At 34.2% G+C, this 19,683-nt stretch overlaps 3 protein-coding genes and 2 non-coding genes across 13 annotated transcripts; 3 read left to right on the top strand and 2 right to left on the bottom strand.

Moving 5' to 3' along the window:
- Window positions 1-55: 55 nt before the first annotated feature.
- Window positions 56-6,088, bottom strand: LOC103489187 (uncharacterized). 4 transcript variants are annotated; one of them, XM_008448222.3, is made up of 14 exons: window positions 5,958-6,088; window positions 5,459-5,819; window positions 5,020-5,213; window positions 4,784-4,919; window positions 4,405-4,686; window positions 4,134-4,231; window positions 3,657-3,771; window positions 3,294-3,399; window positions 2,590-2,683; window positions 2,090-2,283; window positions 1,260-1,359; window positions 1,062-1,178; window positions 737-793; window positions 56-521 (listed from the first exon to the last, which is right to left on the bottom strand). In XM_008448222.3, the coding sequence occupies exons 1-14, from the start codon at window positions 6,054-6,056 to the stop codon at window positions 408-410; spliced, it is 2,067 nt and encodes a 688-aa protein (XP_008446444.2). In that variant the 5' UTR covers window positions 6,057-6,088; the 3' UTR covers window positions 56-407. The 4 variants fall into 4 exon arrangements, 2 of the variants coding, with proteins under 2 accessions (XP_008446444.2, XP_008446445.2); XM_008448223.3 differs by having other exon boundaries at window positions 4,405-4,683; window positions 5,958-6,086; XR_007824393.1 differs by lacking the exon at window positions 56-521 and having other exon boundaries at window positions 1,062-1,173; window positions 5,958-6,086.
- An 87-nt stretch (window positions 6,089-6,175) lies between these two features.
- On the top strand, window positions 6,176-6,247 carry TRNAT-CGU (transfer RNA threonine (anticodon CGU)). The gene has a single exon. It is a non-coding gene; the product is annotated as a tRNA-Thr (tRNA).
- Window positions 6,248-8,050: 1,803 nt separating this feature from the next.
- Window positions 8,051-8,122, top strand: TRNAT-CGU (transfer RNA threonine (anticodon CGU)). The gene has a single exon. It is a non-coding gene; the product is annotated as a tRNA-Thr (tRNA).
- A 3,339-nt stretch (window positions 8,123-11,461) lies between these two features.
- Window positions 11,462-14,911, top strand: LOC103489185 (ninja-family protein AFP3-like). Its single transcript, XM_008448221.3, has 2 exons — window positions 11,462-12,715; window positions 14,291-14,911. The coding sequence occupies exons 1-2, from the start codon at window positions 11,932-11,934 to the stop codon at window positions 14,695-14,697; spliced, it is 1,191 nt and encodes a 396-aa protein (XP_008446443.1). The 5' UTR covers window positions 11,462-11,931; the 3' UTR covers window positions 14,698-14,911.
- Window positions 14,912-15,457: 546 nt separating this feature from the next.
- LOC103489558 (uncharacterized) lies at window positions 15,458-18,776 on the bottom strand. Of its 6 annotated transcripts, none has more exons than XM_017044704.2 (5): window positions 18,433-18,775; window positions 18,184-18,342; window positions 16,939-17,991; window positions 16,316-16,541; window positions 15,458-16,129 (listed from the first exon to the last, which is right to left on the bottom strand). In XM_017044704.2, the coding sequence occupies exons 3-5, from the start codon at window positions 17,841-17,843 to the stop codon at window positions 16,118-16,120; spliced, it is 1,143 nt and encodes a 380-aa protein (XP_016900193.1). In that variant the 5' UTR covers window positions 17,844-17,991; window positions 18,184-18,342; window positions 18,433-18,775; the 3' UTR covers window positions 15,458-16,117. The 6 variants fall into 6 exon arrangements, with proteins under 6 accessions (XP_016900193.1, XP_016900189.2, XP_016900188.2 ...); XM_017044700.2 differs by having other exon boundaries at window positions 16,356-16,541; window positions 18,184-18,298; window positions 18,433-18,772; XM_017044699.2 differs by having other exon boundaries at window positions 16,356-16,541; window positions 18,433-18,772.
- Between the last annotated feature and the right edge of the window lie 907 nt (window positions 18,777-19,683).

The raw sequence follows: 19,683 nt of genomic DNA on the forward strand, positions 1-19,683 counted from the left end.
TAGAATCAAACATATGATTTCCAAGTTATGCTAAAGATATATCATACAATGAAGATGAATGAAAAGAACACTTAGAAATATTCATCCCTTCTTCCACAATAAATTGTTCTTCTACAATAAACATTTAACTGAGTATGACTACGCTAAGGGTTAGTTCTACTCAAAATCCAACACTACTTGAAATAGCTTACATCCAATGATATACCCTCAGGTATACTGCCTATTAAAAGAAGCCAAAATTTTCAAAATTAAAGGTGACAAATTAACTTAAGAGCCAACCCTAAATCGCCCATTTCTTTTTTCTTATTGTTTACCAAAGCGGGCTCTCTTCAGCTTATTCTATATAGGAAAAGAAAAAACTCTTGTATTATACTGCCTTGAGTCAGAGGGCAAGCCTAGATAGGGTATCACTGGAGTACAGATTGTTTGTTGAACTTCACACTTCCGGCGTTGGCCTGATTAGCAGCCCGGTTGCTTCCAAAGTTCTTGCGATTTGATTCCCTTGCAATCCTTGAGCCAAACTGATGATCAAATGTGCATTAGGATTATAAGCAAGCTAAATTTTCGATGGATCCATCACTGTAGAATTGATCTAGTATGATATAAAACCACTTGGCTTCAAGTCGAATTACATACGACAGGGTTTTCACTTGCAGACCAAGTAATCAGATATCTGACATTCTTATTTACAACTGTTTAACGGAGTTGGTAGTCTGGTAAAAGGGAAGATGCATACCTGTATTGCTCTTTTAGGTAGAACCCCTGCTTCGTGCAGGCCAAGTAATTTTGCAACCTTCAAAAAGATGATGAGGATTTAAGGAACAGTAGATAGAGGCACACAATGTAATTAAATATGCTTCGTGTCACTAAACTTTCATTCTAAGATGACAAAGCGTCGATTTCTTTCTTAAATGACCTTTCTTTTTTAGTGTAAATAAAATCCATCTACAAAGGGACTAGATTGGGCTATCAGATAAAACTCTTTTCAACAGTACAATATTGCTAATCTGAAAAATATCAAAACGAGAAAGAAATTTAATTGAGGTATAAGTAGCACTAACCTCCCTAAGTATCTTCTTGTCACCGGTTCCAGCAGGTTTCTCAAGGTCAGTAACCTCCCATAGAGGGAATGCTAGCAATGTACGTATAACGTCTTCATCCAAAAAGGGAAATCTGGCCTACAAAAAGGAGTGGAAATTTGATTCAATGAGAAAGAGCTGAGGCATATAGTAGCATTGTCTTATCACTCCATGAAATACCTCCTTCCCATTATCTGCAATACATCTGTCATCTCTCCCTAGATTTCTCTTCCAGATTCTCTGGATATCCAACTTCATTTCCTCATTTAAAAGATGCCAACTGAAGGGAACAATGCAGGAAACTAATTAAAAAAAGTTTTTTTTTCCTCACATTTTACCAAACTTTACGGATGTGAACTATAGAATTAAAATAATAACAGTGATAGTAATAATAATTTAAAGACTCAATGATAGATGTTCGTGTCCAATGACTTATGCAAAATGTGAAAGCCTCGTCCTAATAAAGGGGTTTCTTGTAATTAACTTTTGAAGTTAGCAAAATTAAGCTTGAGTAGGCATTTTGAGACAACAAAAGGGGCGGTGTTGTACTAAGATTGTTAATAAAAGGATTACTAATTTTTAAATTGACTGTTGGTAGAAGCTTTCACCAGCATGATCACACCTAAGGTTTAGGTTAAGTTTAAGGAAATACCTAGGTGTTTTGGTATTTCACCTCAAAACGACGGTTCGCCCAAGTCATGTCCTCACTCGGTACATAAAGGGGGGCACATTCCAGGTGGGGGCATGACACATAAGCTGATAAGAATCCCTACGGAAATCTATACCCTCCCTAATATACTAATATACAAGTTCTTATGGTGTCATTTCTATTCAAATAGAACAAATGATTAGAAAAACTAAAGGTTTTGCAGTGAACGGTGGATTATCCTTCATTTTCATTCCGATGGAAATTGTAAATAAATAAATAAATAAATAAATAAGAGTTCCCTAATCCTAGAAACAGAAAATATCATGTATGAAATTAGAATAGTTCACTCTTACAATCTTACCCCCCTTGTCTATATTTTGTTCGATGCCTGCCATAGCCAGCACATTGCTCATCCGCACCAGAACCAACAAGGAGAATCTTGGCCTCAGACTTGTATTTTACACGTTGATGGAACTTCTCATCCTCATCAACTGATTCATAGATCCAACCATTGCCACCAGAGGCCAGCCACAAAGCTATTCCAATATTTAGGTCCTGCAATTAATAAAAGTTAACATAGAATAGAACAATGACGTAACCCTACTGCCTGTTATGTCTACCAACTAAAGAGGTCATGAGTTCAAAACCCCTTGAATTCGTCTATTTGTAATAGTACATATCAGTTGAGTTGTACAATGGTGAATGCGACAGGTTTGGCCATAATCTCATTTTACTTTGAGCATAGGAATGAGTTGTTGATTCTATGCAATATACTCGCATCAAGACAATTCTATCGGAATGCTAAGAAAAAATCAAGTCTGTAAACACTAAACTACATTATGCTCAACATAAGTAGTGTACCATGTATGTGTTTGCAGGATTTATTAGAGACATGACGTGCTTGGTTTCAGAGGTCAAATCTGACATATCAGCATCAATCTCAACCAGCTTCCACCTAAATTTACACACACACACACACACACAAAAAAAAAAGTTAGGGTAGAAAAAGACTAATGCATTCCACTTGAGAGAAGAAAGAAACTGTTGGCACGAGAAAAATAAAAGGGCCATGAAACTTCAAAATATATATAATTTTATCCTTTAAAAAATCGTAGTTCTTTAGAGCCTAGTACATAATAGACTATTTAAATTTCAACTGAAAGAAGCTCCTGGTCTTAACTCAAAAGAATCACTGACTACAGAGAAAATATCATTTATGTTTAGACTCATTTGATTTTCAACTTTTTTTCACTGAAATATTGGTTCCAAGATACTTCTTAGGAGATATTGCAAGCACGGTAACTAAAAGGAAAATATGACAATGGAATAACTTTTGATAATACAGACCTATTCTAAAGAGAATAGCATGCATTTTTCTTTTATTACTTCATGACATCACCCGACTCAAATTAGCCACACAACAAATTCAGTGTATTATATTTTCACTACTCCATGCTTTTTTTCATTAAAGAAAATAAAATAAAAAACCAAATGTTCGTCACTAAAAGAATTGATAACCAAAAAGGTCAATGCAAGACTTAAGATAGAGCTCAATGATATAATGCCTTCTTAGAGGGGCAATTCTACTCAGTTCCTTAACACCAGCCTTCGCAGAGATTCGGTCAGGTGCAGAACATCCATCAAAGCTGACATTGAGAAGATCCACCTCATCTGTACAGAAGATGGAGACCAATTAACCTATAAACTGGGACTAGGAAATTAAAGTAACATCACTTTATTGAAAATTCCAGCCCACTCATCATGTTTACTTATACAATATGATCGACATCACTGTTGTGCTTAATATCAATCCTCAAAGCCTAGAGATCGAATTTATAGTAAATGAGATCCGTTTCCTTTTCAAAGAAAAAAAAAAGAAAGCGTAGAAATTGAAAATATATTTTCATGTGAATTTCAAAAACACTTACAACAGGGGTCGAGACATTCGTCCAGTAATGCTGCTAGAATCATAGAATCCAACCCACCAGAAAAAAGAATGGCCACTGGACCAAGTTCTGCTTTTCTGGAAGCAGATGTCGTAGCCTATGCATTCAGAATAAATTTCTTTATTTCAGAATTTTTCCAAAAAGTGACTCTTTGCCACCATATAGAATGTCCAATTGATATTATAAATTCTATAAGAAAAGGACGTGTTATGAACTACAAAATGCGTGCATAACCTCTTAATCTGTGATGATTCCACAACTAAATATAAGAGAAGAAAAACAATTCCAATGTTACATAAAATCATACTATCACCGAAGCCTTTAATAAAATTATTTAAAAGTTCAAGTGCAAAAGAGAGGATTTCAAGGTAAAACAAAATCTTCAAAGTACGTGATCAGAACAGCTAACTTAATAAAAACCAATAGATGAGCCACACAAAAAGAAAAAAAATATTGAACCTGGAAAATTGTATAAAATGAAGTCCGCCGGACAAGAGACTTCCTCAGAGCATCCAGTAGAATCTCTGCAGGTGTTGAGACAGGAGCTTGGAAATTCCCTATTCATTTGATGAAAGAAAAATCAGAGATCGTCAGGAAATCAAATTCTTCATGAAAAATAGATTTTTCATTTTTCATTGACAAGGAGGAACTGTCAGCAGACAAACTACCATAAGAATTTGAACTTTGGTTTCTAAGCTATAGCACCACAGTGAAGAGCAAAAATACATACCCAACGCTGATTGCAAGTTATGTAAACATGTTGAATGGCTTTCATGTTGTGACAAACAATCCTTGTGATATGGAGTGGAGATGTCTCCATGTTCAGGTTCAATACGAGTTCTTTTCCACTCAACAAGCTCTTTCAGTGACTCATTGGTCCATTCATGCCTTCTGACTTCACCAACCACGCAACCATCAGTTTTCTGAGCATCAAAAGAGACGCTGTAAATCCCACATGGTAGTTCTTCCCAGAAGCTCACTTGACAAGTACCACTGTCAACTTCAAGCCCTGCTATTAATGTATCATAAGCACAAAAGATCGTTAATAAACAATATACTGACAACAAAAGCTTTAACAGATGTGTGAAGTGTTAACAAGCACAGTATACCTGAGTCTTGAAACATGGAAGAAGCTGGTGATACAGACGACAACAGAAACCGAGAATCCTCCACTGTTGGCCAGTGAACAAGAAGACTTCGCCTACCAAAGGCATCCCGACCAAACCACAAAGTTTTTGCGCTATCCTAGACATGATTAGTTATAAGTTAATAACAAGAAAGCACAAGGTTAAACGGTAGGCAAAGGTCAATAAGCATAACATAGAAACTTACCGCTAAGAGTTACCTGCCAGTAGATGATTGACCATGGCCCTTGGATCTTTGAAAGAGTATCTACAATAGTTCTTTCTCTCTTACATTCATCTTCACATGCGTTCATATCTAAACTAAAATTACATGAGCAACAATTCCGAAGTGCTAGCATAAGACTTTCGGCATCGTTTTCATGACACTCAACATGTAGTCCTCCAAATATTTCACCTTCGGAAAATAAAAATGATACAAAACAAATTTAATATACTTCCTTCTATAATAGTTTGAATCTATACAAGATATAACTTATAAGAACACTTTATGAACCCAGAAAAAAGAAAATGATCAGTATAAAAGAAGCAGTTTTCAGGTAGCGTCATTACTGAACAGTGATCAATATACTAAGCAAATGAAATAGAAAACAAAATCCGAATATCAAACTTGAGTATGAAAATTTTCTGCAAACAGTTTACCATTGTAAACAAGAATATTGCGGGAAGCATCCATCAGCGGCTGAACAATAGGGTTAACCCCTCTAAGTTGTAACGTGGCCCCAAGTAAATAAAGCCCCGTACCAGAGATGGGATTACTGCAACCGTTCTCTGATTGGAGAATACATCCATTTTCAGAACAAAAGCGGCCATTTTCCATCTCGTATTGATCATTTTGATTTTGGAATGCAACGCCATCATCAACCCTCTCAATGAAACACTCCAACTGCTGTTCTTCACTGGGATTAGAAGATTTTGAAGAAAGAGAAACCTTCACTCCGCCTAAGCTATCGGGCCCTCTTCTCCGTAATACTGCTTTAAGATCATCAATTGAAAACTCGAGCTGGAGCAAAGAAAACGAGACGAAAATCAATCCAAAACCACGAAGAAAGTGTTATGCGCTCAATTGGAATTCGCGCCACAACAATAAATCTAAACTATAAGCGAATGAGACGAAAATGACGAAATGAAGAACACTCACTTGCTCGTGAACTGAAGAAGGAGACAGGGGTCTGGCGTCTACATGTAGAGAAGATAAATCAAGGCGAATGCCCGAAACGATCAAAGCGATTCCACACATTGCCGCCGCCTCCGCACAGCGAGAGACCGCGTTCTGTCGTAGGTCTTAGAAAATACAAAAGCGCTGACCATGTTTAAATTAGATATTTATAAGCAATGTTGCAACTTTCTCGTGTCATTGCTTCCGTAGCATAGTGGTAGTGCGTTCGCTTCGTAAGCGAAAGGTCGCGAGTTCGATCCTCGCCGGGAGCTTTTTTTTTTCTTTTTGCCCTTTTATCGAGAAGTCGTGTTGAGAGTATTATTAGATCAAATGAGATTTTGTCTCAAAATTAATCGATAATAGTAAGAGTATCATGATCGTGAAGTTAGTGTATAATTTATTGTCATCTTCCTATGCATATTCATTTGGGTTTTGAAATAGTTTTCATATGATTATAGTTAAAAGAAAGTAATTTTACAACTTTTTGAAAAATGGTTATGTGACTCATCCCATGAGAATATAAAACTACAATAAAGGGGATTAAAACCAATAAATAATAGCAATTGGATCAATTGACCACTTTACAAGTTACGTAGTTGGCGTTGGTATGACAATTGTGGCTAACTAAAATCACCGAGATGTGTTATATTGTAATGACATATCCCATCATAAGTGCGACTTTACGATATTTAATTATTATGTCTTTCGTTGGATTATGAGCCAACACGTGTTGGTGAGAGCGTTTGCCGACTTTGATAACAAATATTTATTTGATAGTACAAGGTTTTATTTCAAAATCAATTGGCAATGTGATGAGTAATTTATCTATTTTACGAGTTTGAAATTTTTTGGTTTTTCTAATGTGGGATTCCCAACATCTCTATTTGTTCCCCAAAATGGTGTCTTTTTGGGCTCACTAGTTTTGATTGAATCTGAATTTCATTTTGTTGGACCGAATATCCGTTTGGACTTTATATGTTTTAATACCATATTTACTGGTACGAGATTTCATCTTAAAACCAGTTGACAACGAGAAAAATAGCTCATTTTTTTATAAAGAGTGCGAGTCCTCTCAACTTTTTTAATGTGAGATTCTTAGCATCTCAATAATGTCAATGATAACAATGATCATCTAAATTGGACGAGACAAGGTGAATGAGACTGAAATGAGAAGAAATAACACATATATAAAATATTGTCTATAATAATAATAATAATAAACTAATATACTTTGAAAAGTATCAATATAACTACCATCATGTAAGTAGGTTTGAGATAAAACACTTTTTTTTCTATTTCCAATCGAGCGTTTAAGACAAAGATTATCAACAACTTTAACAACCGCATCTTGCTACAACAAATACTATTTTGTACTCTACAATTAGCTATTTCAAAGCCCTTCATTTGTGACAACTTTTACTATGTTACATTCCATTATTGTTTTATTCTTAGCTACAATGTTTATTGTTTTTTTCTTAAACTAAAATACTTTACATTTTAAACACATATTACTATACACATAAACTAAAATAATATACATTTCAAACACATACTATTACAACTCAATTATAATTCTCTGAAACTACAATAACCATCTCTTTGTTTCAAATTCCCCTAAATTCAACTGTTAACTTAATACGGTTTCAAATAACTTATTAATAGATAACTTAGACAAAGAATAACCATTAATGAATTTAAATCCCTCCTCTAACCAATACAAAGACTTCAAACCCTATTCATCAACGTTCCTTTATAAAAAAAATATACATATTAATTTTGGTCCTTCCTTACCATTGTTTCATCCCCTAGTAATAGTATTCACTTAAATGCATCAATTTGTTGTAAGATAACATATAAAATTAAGGGCAATTTTATTTAAAAAAGATTGTGAATTAAAGTAATTATTTTGAAGTATGTTAAAAAACAAAAACATTATAAAATCAAAGATAAATGTTGTTAGCCACTCCCTACTTTAACCTATACATTCTTGATCTTATTTGTTTATTTATTGTTTAATTTAAATGTTTAAACATATATTTTTATTTAATAAAATTTTAAATTTGTGAATCAAAAGTGCTTCCGTAGCATAGTGGTAGTGCGTTCGCTTCGTAAGCGAAAGGTCGCGAGTTCGATCCTCGCCGGGAGCTTATTTGCAAAATTATTTTTCATTTTCATTATATTAAACCAAACAGTTACAAACATGTTAACGTTATTCGTATTCCTGCATATTAAGCTATACAAATCAAATGTCCGAACTTTTTTATTCAGTACGATTTACACAATATTGTGAAATTTAAAGGTCAAGTTTTTAAATTTGGATAAATTTGATATGCCAACTATTATAAACTTTGAAATTTGAGAGTAATTAAAAATCCACGATAATTAAAAAATATTAGTGGTTTGACAGCTAGTTTTTACATTCATTACAAAGCACCTATATATAACAAATATATATATCTTCACATAGTCCTCTTTTTTGCAACATTTTTCATTTGAATTCTATATGTTATCCCATTAATTATACACATCCACTCCATTATTTTTCCCCCTTCTACTATTTTTCCTCATAGACTATAATGTATAATTTTGAGTCACATATTTAATATAAGAATCTGTCTAAATCACCTTATCTTATGATCATGCTGTCATCATTATAATCTTATAAACCACACTTTAGTTTTGTTGACATGAACTTCCTTTTATACATCTTTTCATATGATTCCTTTAATTGAGATTAATAAAGAATAACAAGTTGTATTAGAAGGACAATTTGATATATTATTATTATTATTATTTTAAATAGCTGTGATGAACACAAATCAATTTGAAACAACAACCTTAAAAAGTATGTCATATTATAAAATGGTTCATATTACATTACATATAAGTTGGAGAAGTTACAAATCCTTTGCTAAACTAATTGAAAATTTAAGACTACCAATCTTTGAAAAGAAAAAAAGAAAAAGAAGAAGAAGACAAAAGAAAAAAAACTAAGACTACCCAACAAACAGAACAAAACAAAAATAGTTCTCTGAAAAAAAAGAAAATACACTATAGGGTGGAATTTGCATATTAGTCATTAACCCATTTAATAAACAAAACCCTAAGTTTAGCAAAACCATTTTGTTTTGGTTTTCTCTTTATTTTTAAAATAAAATTTATTTCCTTTCATTTTTTAAAATTCGAATTTGTATCGATCTTAAGTAAAAGAATTATATTTTTAACTAAATTTCAAAATAAAAATTATTTTAAAATTTAATGGATAAAATACGAAAAAGTATTTATTAGACGACGTCTAGGATTTTTATTTATACGATTAAGTATATGGTAATTGAATAAAAAACTCATTGAAATTCGATGTCTTTTTTTTTTTAAAATAGTTATCAATTTTTATTATTTTGTGATGTAAATTTATATTTTGTAAAAATATTGAGTATCTAAACTGTTTATAGATTTAGGTGTGCAATAAATTTCATTAAATATTGATACTAATTTCTAAAAAAATAAGTTAAAATACAAAAATAAATTACTACATGATACAATTAAAAAGATAAATTGAAAATATATATTTAAAATAAATTGTTAAAGTCTAAAATTTAATGAAAGGCTACAAACTAAAAGGGTTTTTTCTTTTTCTTTTCAAAAAAACATGTTTTCTTAATTAATTTCTAACCATTCATTCTTTATAATTAACACTCACTTGAAGGATAATTTTGAAAATGGTCAAAAAAAAAAAAAAAGTAGTGAACGACTATCAGAACCCCTCATCTAAAGCTACTCTACAATTTTGCAAATAAATACCTCTACAAACAAATTTAGTATAAGTTTAGGGAGCTTGAGTCCCTCCTAGCTTTATGCACTTTATATAATATATATAAAAAACTGATTTAATACTGTCACAAAAAGTTAGCCTACCAGTAAAACTGCTTTTTAGTCTCTCTAAATTTAGATTCAAATTTTATATTATTTTTTATCAAACTATAAAACCCTGTTAATAAAATTTCTAGATTCAGATTATATATATATTTGAATAATCTAAGGGCTCATAACAAACAAAAATCATATTGATTCTACCAGACATAAGGAAAAAAAAAAGTAACAACCTATCATCAATACAAACAACAAATGTTTAAGCAAACATACCAAAAAAAACCACTAATAAATAATAAAAAGAATAAAAAAGAAGTTGTCAACAATAAAAATTTGACCGATTTTTTTATACAATTTTTTTTAAAATTTCTGAAAAGATTCACAATAAATATTATTGTTTTCTAAAAAAATATATTAAATTAGACGTTTTCATTCAAATTTTAGCCAAAATGAAGTGTATATATATTGACATTTTAGACTACTTTTATCCACAGAAGTTGACATGTAATTTAAGCAAACTTTTTTAAAGTACCATATCGGAAAAAAAAATATTTCTCATGATTTTCCTGTCTCACAAAAAGAGAAAAACGATTCTGATGATAAGACTACAAAAAAAAAAAAAAGACTAAAAACTCAAAGAATCACAAAAAGGAAAAAAGAAAAAAAAGAAAGAAAGCATAGATCTAATTAATTGTATTACACATAATTAAGAAGATAGAATCCAACTATTGAACTCGTAATTAAAAATTTAATTGAAATATTTAATCGACATTCGATTTTCAAGGATGAAAATCGTTAATGATTTGATCGAAAAACCGACTTATAGAGATAAGAAATAAGAAGGGAAGAAATGAAATTAAGGTAATTGTTTTCCGACAGAACGACATGCTTAGTGTCAGCAAGTTGGCAAGGAACAGCCGAGCCGTCGCATTCAACAAGTTGATGATTGACACGCTCTAAAGTATTTCCCAACCTCACCCACTTCGACACGTGTCATTTCACCGGACATTACCCAGCGGGCTCCACTCCCTCCCAACTTGGCAATTTTAATATTCAATTCCCTTTTTTTAAAAAAAGAAAAATAAAATAAAAAAAGACATCGCAATGCAACTTGCCTCACGTGGGTCCCTTATTTTATCCTCGCCGATTCCTCGGTCGGGTTCCTCGTTGACTATTACAATTCCTTATTTGACCGAGGTCTAAACTTGAGAACGTTATCCACGTTGTAAGACAGAAAGAGAAAGCCGAGGAAAAACCAAACACCGCTTGGTTTGCCCAAATCCATATGCCCACGTGTCGAATGGCCAGCATGTTTAGATTTGACCGATACGTGGCGATTTCTGATTAATCGTTATATTTACGACACGTGTCTTGAATTGGGAAAATTATTTTTAATTTTGTTGATAGGCACGCCAAAAGGACAAAAGCGGAGTTTTATTAAAAAAGAAACCAAAACCTTTCTTTTTTTTTTTTTGTGTCAGGTCGGACCACGTGTCCTTATTTTACGACTTAGGATGCCACTTGTCTCCTGCAGGCATATTTTCCCTAAAGGGTATTTTCGGTAAAATTGGGATTTTTTTAATTTTATTTTAGAAAAAAAGATTAATTTTTTTTTTTTTTTTTTTTTTAATTTTTCATGGGGGGATGAGAGAAAAAGCTCCTCCTTTTTCCTCTCTCCGCTTCTCTGTTTCCTTTGATTTCTCTTTCACTCGTCAATTATTATTATTATTATTATTTCGGGTTCTATTTTCTTTTTTAATTTCCCTCCTCTCTTGTTCCACTTTCTTGGAGATTTTTTTTTTACAAGACTGTTCATTTCGATTTCGATTTTTTTTTTTTGAAAAAAGAGGAATAACTGTTGGAATAATGGAAAGAGTTTTGGTATTTCCCTTATTTTTTATAAGGGAATGTGATCTGAGATTATATTTTGATGTGTTTTATGTGCTACTTTGAGTATTGTTATTGACAACTCATTTGATTTTTTGATTCATCATTCATTCTGTTTTTTCTTCTTTATGGGTTTTGTTAAACGAGATCGTGATGGTGTATAAGCATTTTGGGGTGGTTCTCTGTTTTGAATTAAAGGATGGGGGAAGCAAACCAAGGAGGAAGTAGAGGAATGGAGAAAGTTTCTCTACAAACTGAAAAGTACCCAACAGATCTGTTGCAGAGATTTTTATGTAGCAATTCACATCAGACCCAAATTGGGAGAGCTTTTAATGAAGAAGAAGAAGAAGATACAGAGGAGATTGAGCTTAATCTTGGGCTTTCACTTGGGGGTCGATTTGGGGTTGACAAAAATTCCAAGAAGCTTATTCGGTCATCTTCCATAGCTGGTACCATGCTTTTGAGGGACGATGACGCTTCTACTCCTGCAGCTGTGTCGTACCCGGCGGCGATTATTCGCACCTCGTCTCTTCCGCCGGAGACAGAGGAGGAGTGGAGGAAGAGGAAGGAATTGCAGACGTTGAGGCGAATGGAGGCCAAAAGGAGGCGGTTTGAGAAGCAGAGGAATAAGGATGGGATTGGGATTGGGATGGGAACTAGTGGGTGTTTTGAAGAAGAGAGGCGTGAAATTGAAGGTCTTACAGGATTGAATTTGAGAGAGAAAAGGCATGGTTCCGGTATTTCGACGACGGTGGCACCGCCATTTGGGTTACCGACGTGGGCTGCAGCTGCTCGACAGGCTCTTACTGGCGGAATTATGGATGAGATTAGCAAAGGCAAAGGTGGCTGTACATCCGGTGGCGGCGGAGGCACTAACGGCGGAGGTTTTCCGGGTGTCGGACAGCCCGCCTCTCAGTGCTCTGCCGAATCGCAGGGCGGAAGCTCATCGGGGATGTCCGAATTGGATAGCAAACAGATCCAAGGTAGCTCATCTTTCACCTTCTAATGTTATGTCTCTTTAGCTCTAGTAGTTGCTGGTTGTTAATGGGTATTTATTCTTCATGGAACTATTTGTTTGATATTAGAAAATAAGGGTATAGTTCCTGATAGGACTATTTCTTAGCTTACAATTCATAATCTGAAAGGTACTTCTAATCCATAAGCATAGGAAAATCAAAGCACATTATAAGATATAAAGTAGCAAGTACAGATGGCTGGTTGGTGCCATTTTTTCTTCTTGGATTGCACGGTCTGTGATAATCTGAATGGAAGTGTCTTGCTTCGCCATTTGAACTGATTCTTTAAAGAGCATTTTAAGCTCTTATCTTTTACTAAATCATATTCTATCGGTTTATTTAAGATGTGCAACATCTGCTGCATCTGTGATTTGTATCAGCATTACCATTGAAATCTGAATGGTTGTGCAACCAAGCTCATTTATGGCTTATTGGAGCTGTCTGGCAGTTGCTTTTTATAGTTAAGGGCTTCCAATGTGTCCATGTACATCTTTAAAAGTTGGTTTCATGTCGTGTCTCATGCTTATGCGTCTTAATTTGAAGGCTTAATGCCCAATGGCATCAGTTTTCTGCTAGCCTTACCTAAGATATGTATTTTGCACAAATAATTTAGTTCATACCTTTAGCTAGAGCTTCCGGTTTGGTTCTGTTACTCAGGAGTCAGGTTTGACTGAATTTTCGATCAAAAGGACTTTGTTTGGGAATTTGAGATCGAATAGGTTGTACTAGGTGACCGGAAAATTTCCAGCGATTGCTCGATGGAATAATTGGTGCAGAATTTGACTCGTCTGTGTTGTTTTAAACAAAAATGTCTATGAAGAAAGAAGTTCTGTAGTGAAAATTGACGCATGACAAGTTGCATAAGATTAAATGTGCTACATTAAACACCAGCAATATTAGCCTAGTTTGCATTAGGAGATCAATTAAGCGTAGCAAGTACTGTATTCTTGAACAAATAAACTCTCTCTCCCGTTCAAATCTGTTTTAATTCTGGTTGTTAAGGCAAGCTCTTGGACTTGAAAGAAGCTGTATGCTTCTTTAAGGGCTCACCAAAGGTAATGCTTTCAAGTTTATTCCAATACGATAGAATTGTAGCACTGCTTGAGTTATATATGATGAATCACGCCTAGAACATGTATCTTTTACTTAGTATCTTAGAGTCGATTAGTTTCAAAAAATTGGGAAACTAGGTTATAGGTACGGTTATTTGGATAGTGTTTTTGAAGATTGTTGGAAACTTAAAACTAGTGAATCAAGCTGGATTTATTCAAAATATGACGATAAAGTTAGAAATTATCTTCCTTTTATAAACATAATTTTGGTTGAGGCATTTCCCCTGCAGTATTTAATTTTTCCAGCTGATTTTCGGATTTTCTTCACTTGTGTTTTATGTTGATTAAATTCTATAGGAACAGTGAAGAATGATTCTCGAGGATAGTAAAGCTTTTTATGCTGAACATAGTGAATCCATTCTGAAGGGATTAGAAGTCCCATCACCGAAATATTTGCATTATTTGTAAAATGGTGTTTTCCATCTTGCAGGATCTAGCAGTTACGGTGAAGCGAGAAGCTCCTCACAAGAGCGAGGCAACCTAGAGGCTGCAGGTTCTTCAGGATCGAAGATGTGTGAGAACCCATCTGCCAGTTCCAAAACAGAGACGAAAAATCAATCCAAGAAACCTGATTCAGGCGAGAACAAGGGAAGGGAAGCGGCAACGATGTCAATGGAAGACATGCCTTGTGTGTTCACGATAGGGGACGGGCCAGATGGGAGAAGGGTGGAAGGAATTCTTTACAAGTATGGAAAAGGGGAGGAAGTGAGGATAATGTGTGTTTGCCATGGGAAATTTCTGTCACCAGCTGAGTTTGTGAAGCATGCTGGTGGAAAAAATGTGGCTCATCCCTTAAGACATATAGTTGTCAATCCCAATTCTGGTCCTTTTTTGTGATGTTGTGTGGTTACAATCCCTTATCACAAACCCCATCAAACATTTGGGGAGCCTTCAAAATAGGAAACATAGAGAACTTAGTGTTTTAAAGTAAAGAGATCCTTTGTTATTATACTTGATTATTTTTCTTACTTTGTAGAGTGAATCATGTCTTGAAAGAGAATTTTTGAATGGCTCTCAGTTGGAGATTTTATGGATCAAGGTGGTTCGTATTTCTTCTTCCTTTTAACCTCAAGTTGGATAAAAGGAAGAGCAGCAACTTTTGATGCACGTTGATATTCTTCTTGCTACTACGAATCAATTTCTTGTTAACTTATAAGTTGATCCTTTTTTCTACTTAAAATCATATGGTTTTTTTCATAGTTCATTCGTAAGAGCATTGCTTTTCCCCATATTGGATATTGTATCGAAGCTGTTTTGCAATAAAAGCTGCTCGTTTGACATTGCTAATCGTTTGATATTGCTAATTCAACCAATGTTCTTTAAGTGTTATATTCATAATCATTTCTCAAACCGTTTTTTTAGATCATACTAAAGTTGAACATTAAGGAAGTAGAGTCTATTTTACTCATTACGATGTTCAATCAATTAAATATATCAATCAAATATATCGATGTTGTTAAGCGTAGGAGAACATAACTAATGTAGAATTTATATATCAATCAAATATATCATTTAAAGTAGAATTGTCTTTGAATTCAAATATATTCCTACAGATGACTATCAATCCATGTTAAGATAATCAAAACTGTAAAGGGAGTTTGCTTGAACTCAGTATATTATATTTAACGACTCTAAATACCTAAAGAATCAATATAAAAAATTGGGTGACAGTGTCCTTTTTAGGACGATGTCCGTTTAACAACGACAAAAATGACAAGAAGGGTAAATGTGACAATGAGGTCGAAAGCAACAACATGGACGACAATGGCAACAATCACGAAAATGACAATTACTACAGCAGCTGCATGTCCAACAAGATGAACATGTGCATGAATTCCATTTGCAACAAGAAGAACACGAACCACAACTCCATTTGCAACAAGAACATGAAAGGCAACTCCACTTGAAACAAGAAAAACATGAACCGCAACTCCATTTGGAACAAGAACATGAACTGCAATTCCATTTGGAACAAGAGCATGAACTGCAATTCCACTTGAAACAAGAACACGAACATCTCCATTTGTAACAAGAAGGACACGAACAACTCCGCTTATAACAAGAAGAACACGAACACTTCCATTTGGGACAATAAAAACACCAACAAAAAATCCATTTGAAACAAGAAGAACACGAACAACTCCATTTGGAACAACAACATGAACTACAGGAAAACCAACACTTCGATTTTGATTTTGAAGAGACTGGAGTGCCTTGACATTTAGCATCCTTAGGCATGGATGCAGCCTGCGCCTCTTCATCGGCTAAACTGCAAAAGTTGTTTACCGGTTAGTTTGACGTTTATACTTTCTTTTGACAACATTAATGAAGTTGCTAGATGATAATGATATAATCAAGAGAGATATGACCTCATAGAATCGGTAAGCTAAATGCTCTATAAGAAATTCATCAAGAAAAAGACGAGGTTGAAAGAAAAGGTACTTCTTGGACGCACTTTTAACATTGTTAATAATGTTGAAGAGTACGGAGCATACATTTTAGAGGTCTGAATGCGACAACAAAATCCTCTTCGGCTACAGTTCCAACAATAGCTGAACGTCCTGCTACAGTTCCCGCAACAACAGTTTGACCATGTAGGGTAGCAACGTGGCCACGAGCAGTAGCAGAACGCCTGACTACAGTTAGAACGGTAACACGATGGGCATGCGCACTTCTTCTTTCTGCAACACATAAAGAGCATAGTTCCTTATACTCTTATTACCATTGGCCAAACGTGGGGAGAGGGGGAGCTTAGATGTGAAAAAAACGAAAATGAGAGTAACCTAAGAGGAGACCATAAGATGACTTATTAATCAGTGGAGGCTTAAGAAGGTTTAATGTTCTGATATTTACGTGGCAGGCCAATTCCGTAGTAGAACAATCTAAAGCAAGCACGATATTTGTTTTCTTATTTTTTCACCTTCAGTTCAACAACATGCAAAGGTTTACCTTTTGGTCGAAAATATCATACATTAAACAATTGCTATATTCAAGTGAAGGTAAGCATTTAGTTGGAAAACATAAATTCCACGAACGATGTTTGAACAGATAGATAATGACCAATGAGCGAAGACTTACATGGGGAAAGCGAATGAATCTGAGCTACTTTGACTTTTATCAGAGTGCCGAGATTTGGTAGAGGAATTCCATGATACTGCTGGAGGTGGTAGGTTTCTGTCACTAAGATCATCGTCTGTAATCGATCCCCCTTTATCCTTTATGTTATATTCTATGGTATCTGCCATTTTAGGACCCTCTTCATATTCAGCACTCTTCATTTCAGCTTCTCTTGACGTGATAACTGCAGGTGGTTGGCTAAACACAAACGACTCGTCTGCTTTTTTGAACTTGCCAGATTTCGTTAACTCGCCAGACTTACCAAACTCACTCAACATCGACACATGATCTCTGGAGAAGCTATTGTTTCCGACCTGAATGCTAAACAATGACTCATTTGAAGCAATACTCCATTCCATCGGAGTAACAGAACTACTTCTTTGGAAAACTGCAGATGGGATTCTAAAGGGGTCATATGATTCATCATATCCTCCCATACGATCCATTGTTTGAAGAGAAGGGGATTGAGTTGGGGACAAAACATTTCCACCAGACTCATGGGTAAGACCTGACACTTGGGATACAGATGTTGGACATGGAGAACCGCTGCTCTTCTCTGATTTGGAAGAACAATTGCTGGAAACATTGCTATCATCATCTTTAAATTGAAGCTGGTAAATCCCACGACCAGGATTTGCCAAACAAATCGTGTCTGCTTCAGGTCGGTTAACATTTGCTCCAACTTGAGCGAGATCTGATATTTCCAACAAATCTATAGACGATGCAGACCCAAAACCCAGCTGTTTGGTTGGGGGAAGCGAAACGCCTTTGCCACCAGTACCTCCAGAATTTATACTACCTAATCCTATTATATCTGGCTGTCCTGTTGTATGTGAACTTCTTTCACGACTACCCCTCGCTGCCATATGTTCTACTTTTCTCGCCGTTTTCAAAGTTTCTAGCTTTCCTTTCACTTCCACCAATAGAACCTGAATCCGTTTCTAAACATGAGTTGCTTTGGCTTCTATCAGAAGCAGCAGATATTTCTCCAAGACCATGCACGCAGCTTTGTCCCTTTAAACAATTCAATTGCTATATAATTAGAATCAATGTGATGCTCTGCATAATAATTTCTAAAAAAACAACAAAATAAGTAGAAAGTTCTTCCACTTTGAAGAAGAAAAAAATCAATCCATCAATCAAAAACCTCTTTTCAGCAATATACATCCTCAGCTAAAACAAAAACGAAGTTAATAAGAAACTCACTTGAATCAGAAAACGCATGAAACAACTCCTTCCGTTCCAATCAACTCCAAAACATAACCACTACCACCAAACCTCGCCGGAAGCGACACCGGCGATAGGCGGCTCCAGTCTATCTCTAACGACACAAGGAAAAATCCTCAAAACCCATAAAAATCTAGCCTGTAATCAAATTAATAAATAAAATAAAAAAAAAACAAAACCTCAAGGGAAAAGAAAAGTACAAAGATAAAAGATTAGATCCATAAATACCTGAAAATAAAATCCCGGCAGGCACAAAAATGCAGGAACCGATTCCGAAAATGTGTTGTTTCTCATTAGACGAAGGAAGAAGAAAGAAAAAAAAAAGAAAAAGAAAGCAGAAAGCAGAAAAAAGAAAAATGGCGAAACTAGAAATTAGGGTTTGGTAAAGGGGAGGAAGAATGGAGAAAGATGGAAGGCGGTGCGAGAGTCTCGCGGCTTTCAATTTCCATTAGTAACGAACCATAGCTGCTTTTCGCGCCAACCTTAACTAACTGTTTCCTTAGGCTGGTTGGCCCCACTAGTGCTGAGGTGTACGAATTGTACGGGACGGCCTCTTTTTTTTTTTCTCACTCTAGCTGGAATGCCACGTCATTAAGGGAGTCTACTTTTATTATTATTTTATTTTAAGTTCAAAATTGGTAGGTGTGAACTGTAATTATTCTCTTTTAATATCAATTCTTAGACAGCTAATCTAAATTCTAAATTGGTCACCAAAAGTGTTTATCTAAATACTACTCTATACAAACTATTTCATTCTAAAATTGGTAATATATGGAGTATTATTGATAACTAGATTTATTCTAATCATAAAATAATTTTAAAATTCGAAGAATACGTCTCTTTCGAATTTAAAAAATGTATTTTTAAGATTGGATAGGCGCATTTCATTTTTAAAATCTACTTTTTGGTTTCTTAATTCCCAAGAATGAGTTTAGAAGTTTTTAACTATTTTTTTTTAGTTTTTGAAAATATTTATACAATATTTAGAATTAAAATAATATTTAAAAAATTAAATTTAGAGAGAATGAGTTTTTTTTATATAAAAAAATCTAATAAGAAATATCGTAGGATCATTAAAATAATAATAAGGAGTTTTTTAAAAAATATGCAAAATGTTAACAATTCCAAAAACCGAAAAAACCTAAATGTACACAATAGAAAATACAAAAAAAAAAAATGTCCCTATCTTGCTGCCAAGATCGTTATAGATTTGGTTAATTTAGGTAGCCAAATCATTTCTTTTTCGGTAGGATCGTTTTAGAATTCGTTATTCAATCTAAAGGAAATTTTTTAAAGATTATTTTGGTTACAATTGTTTAGATTTGGCTAAACGAATTGTTTAGATTTATTTTTTTTAACTATTGTTTTAGATTCAACTACTCATTTTTATTTTTTTCAAGAAAAAAAAAGAATAAGAATGATAGAAAGAAATTATATTTGGGTAAGATGTAAAGAAAAAGAAAAAAAAGAAAGATTAGG

Source organism: Cucumis melo, chromosome 10 (assembly GCF_025177605.1).
Source record: "Cucumis melo cultivar AY chromosome 10, USDA_Cmelo_AY_1.0, whole genome shotgun sequence".
NCBI lineage: Eukaryota > Viridiplantae > Streptophyta > Magnoliopsida > Cucurbitales > Cucurbitaceae > Cucumis > Cucumis melo.

What these genes read in the sequence shown, in the direction of transcription:
- LOC103489187 (XM_008448222.3), bottom strand. Translation starts at nt 6,056, where the DNA reads ATGTGTGGAATCGCTTTGATCGTTTCGGGCATTCGCCTTGATTTATCT. An exon ending in CGAATGTCTCGACCCCTGTT is followed by an intron (nt 3,400 to 3,656) that starts GTAAGTGTTTTT and finishes TCTTCTGTACAG; the next exon opens with ATGAGGTGGATCTTCTCAAT. An exon ending in ATCCTGCAAACACATACATG is followed by an intron (nt 2,284 to 2,589) that starts GTACACTACTTA and finishes TATTAATTGCAG; the next exon opens with GACCTAAATATTGGAATAGC.
- LOC103489185 (XM_008448221.3), top strand. Translation starts at nt 11,932, where the DNA reads ATGGGGGAAGCAAACCAAGGAGGAAGTAGAGGAATGGAGAAAGTTTCT. An exon ending in GGATAGCAAACAGATCCAAG is followed by an intron (nt 12,716 to 14,290) that starts GTAGCTCATCTT and finishes TCCATCTTGCAG; the next exon opens with GATCTAGCAGTTACGGTGAA.
- LOC103489558 (XM_017044701.2), bottom strand. Translation starts at nt 17,843, where the DNA reads ATGGCAGCGAGGGGTAGTCGTGAAAGAAGTTCACATACAACAGGACAG. An exon ending in GATTCATTCGCTTTCCCCAT is followed by an intron (nt 16,542 to 16,938) that starts GTAAGTCTTCGC and finishes TATGTGTTGCAG; the next exon opens with AAAGAAGAAGTGCGCATGCC. An exon ending in CGCATTCAGACCTCTAAAAT is followed by an intron (nt 16,130 to 16,355) that starts GTATGCTCCGTA and finishes CAACTTTTGCAG; the next exon opens with TTTAGCCGATGAAGAGGCGC.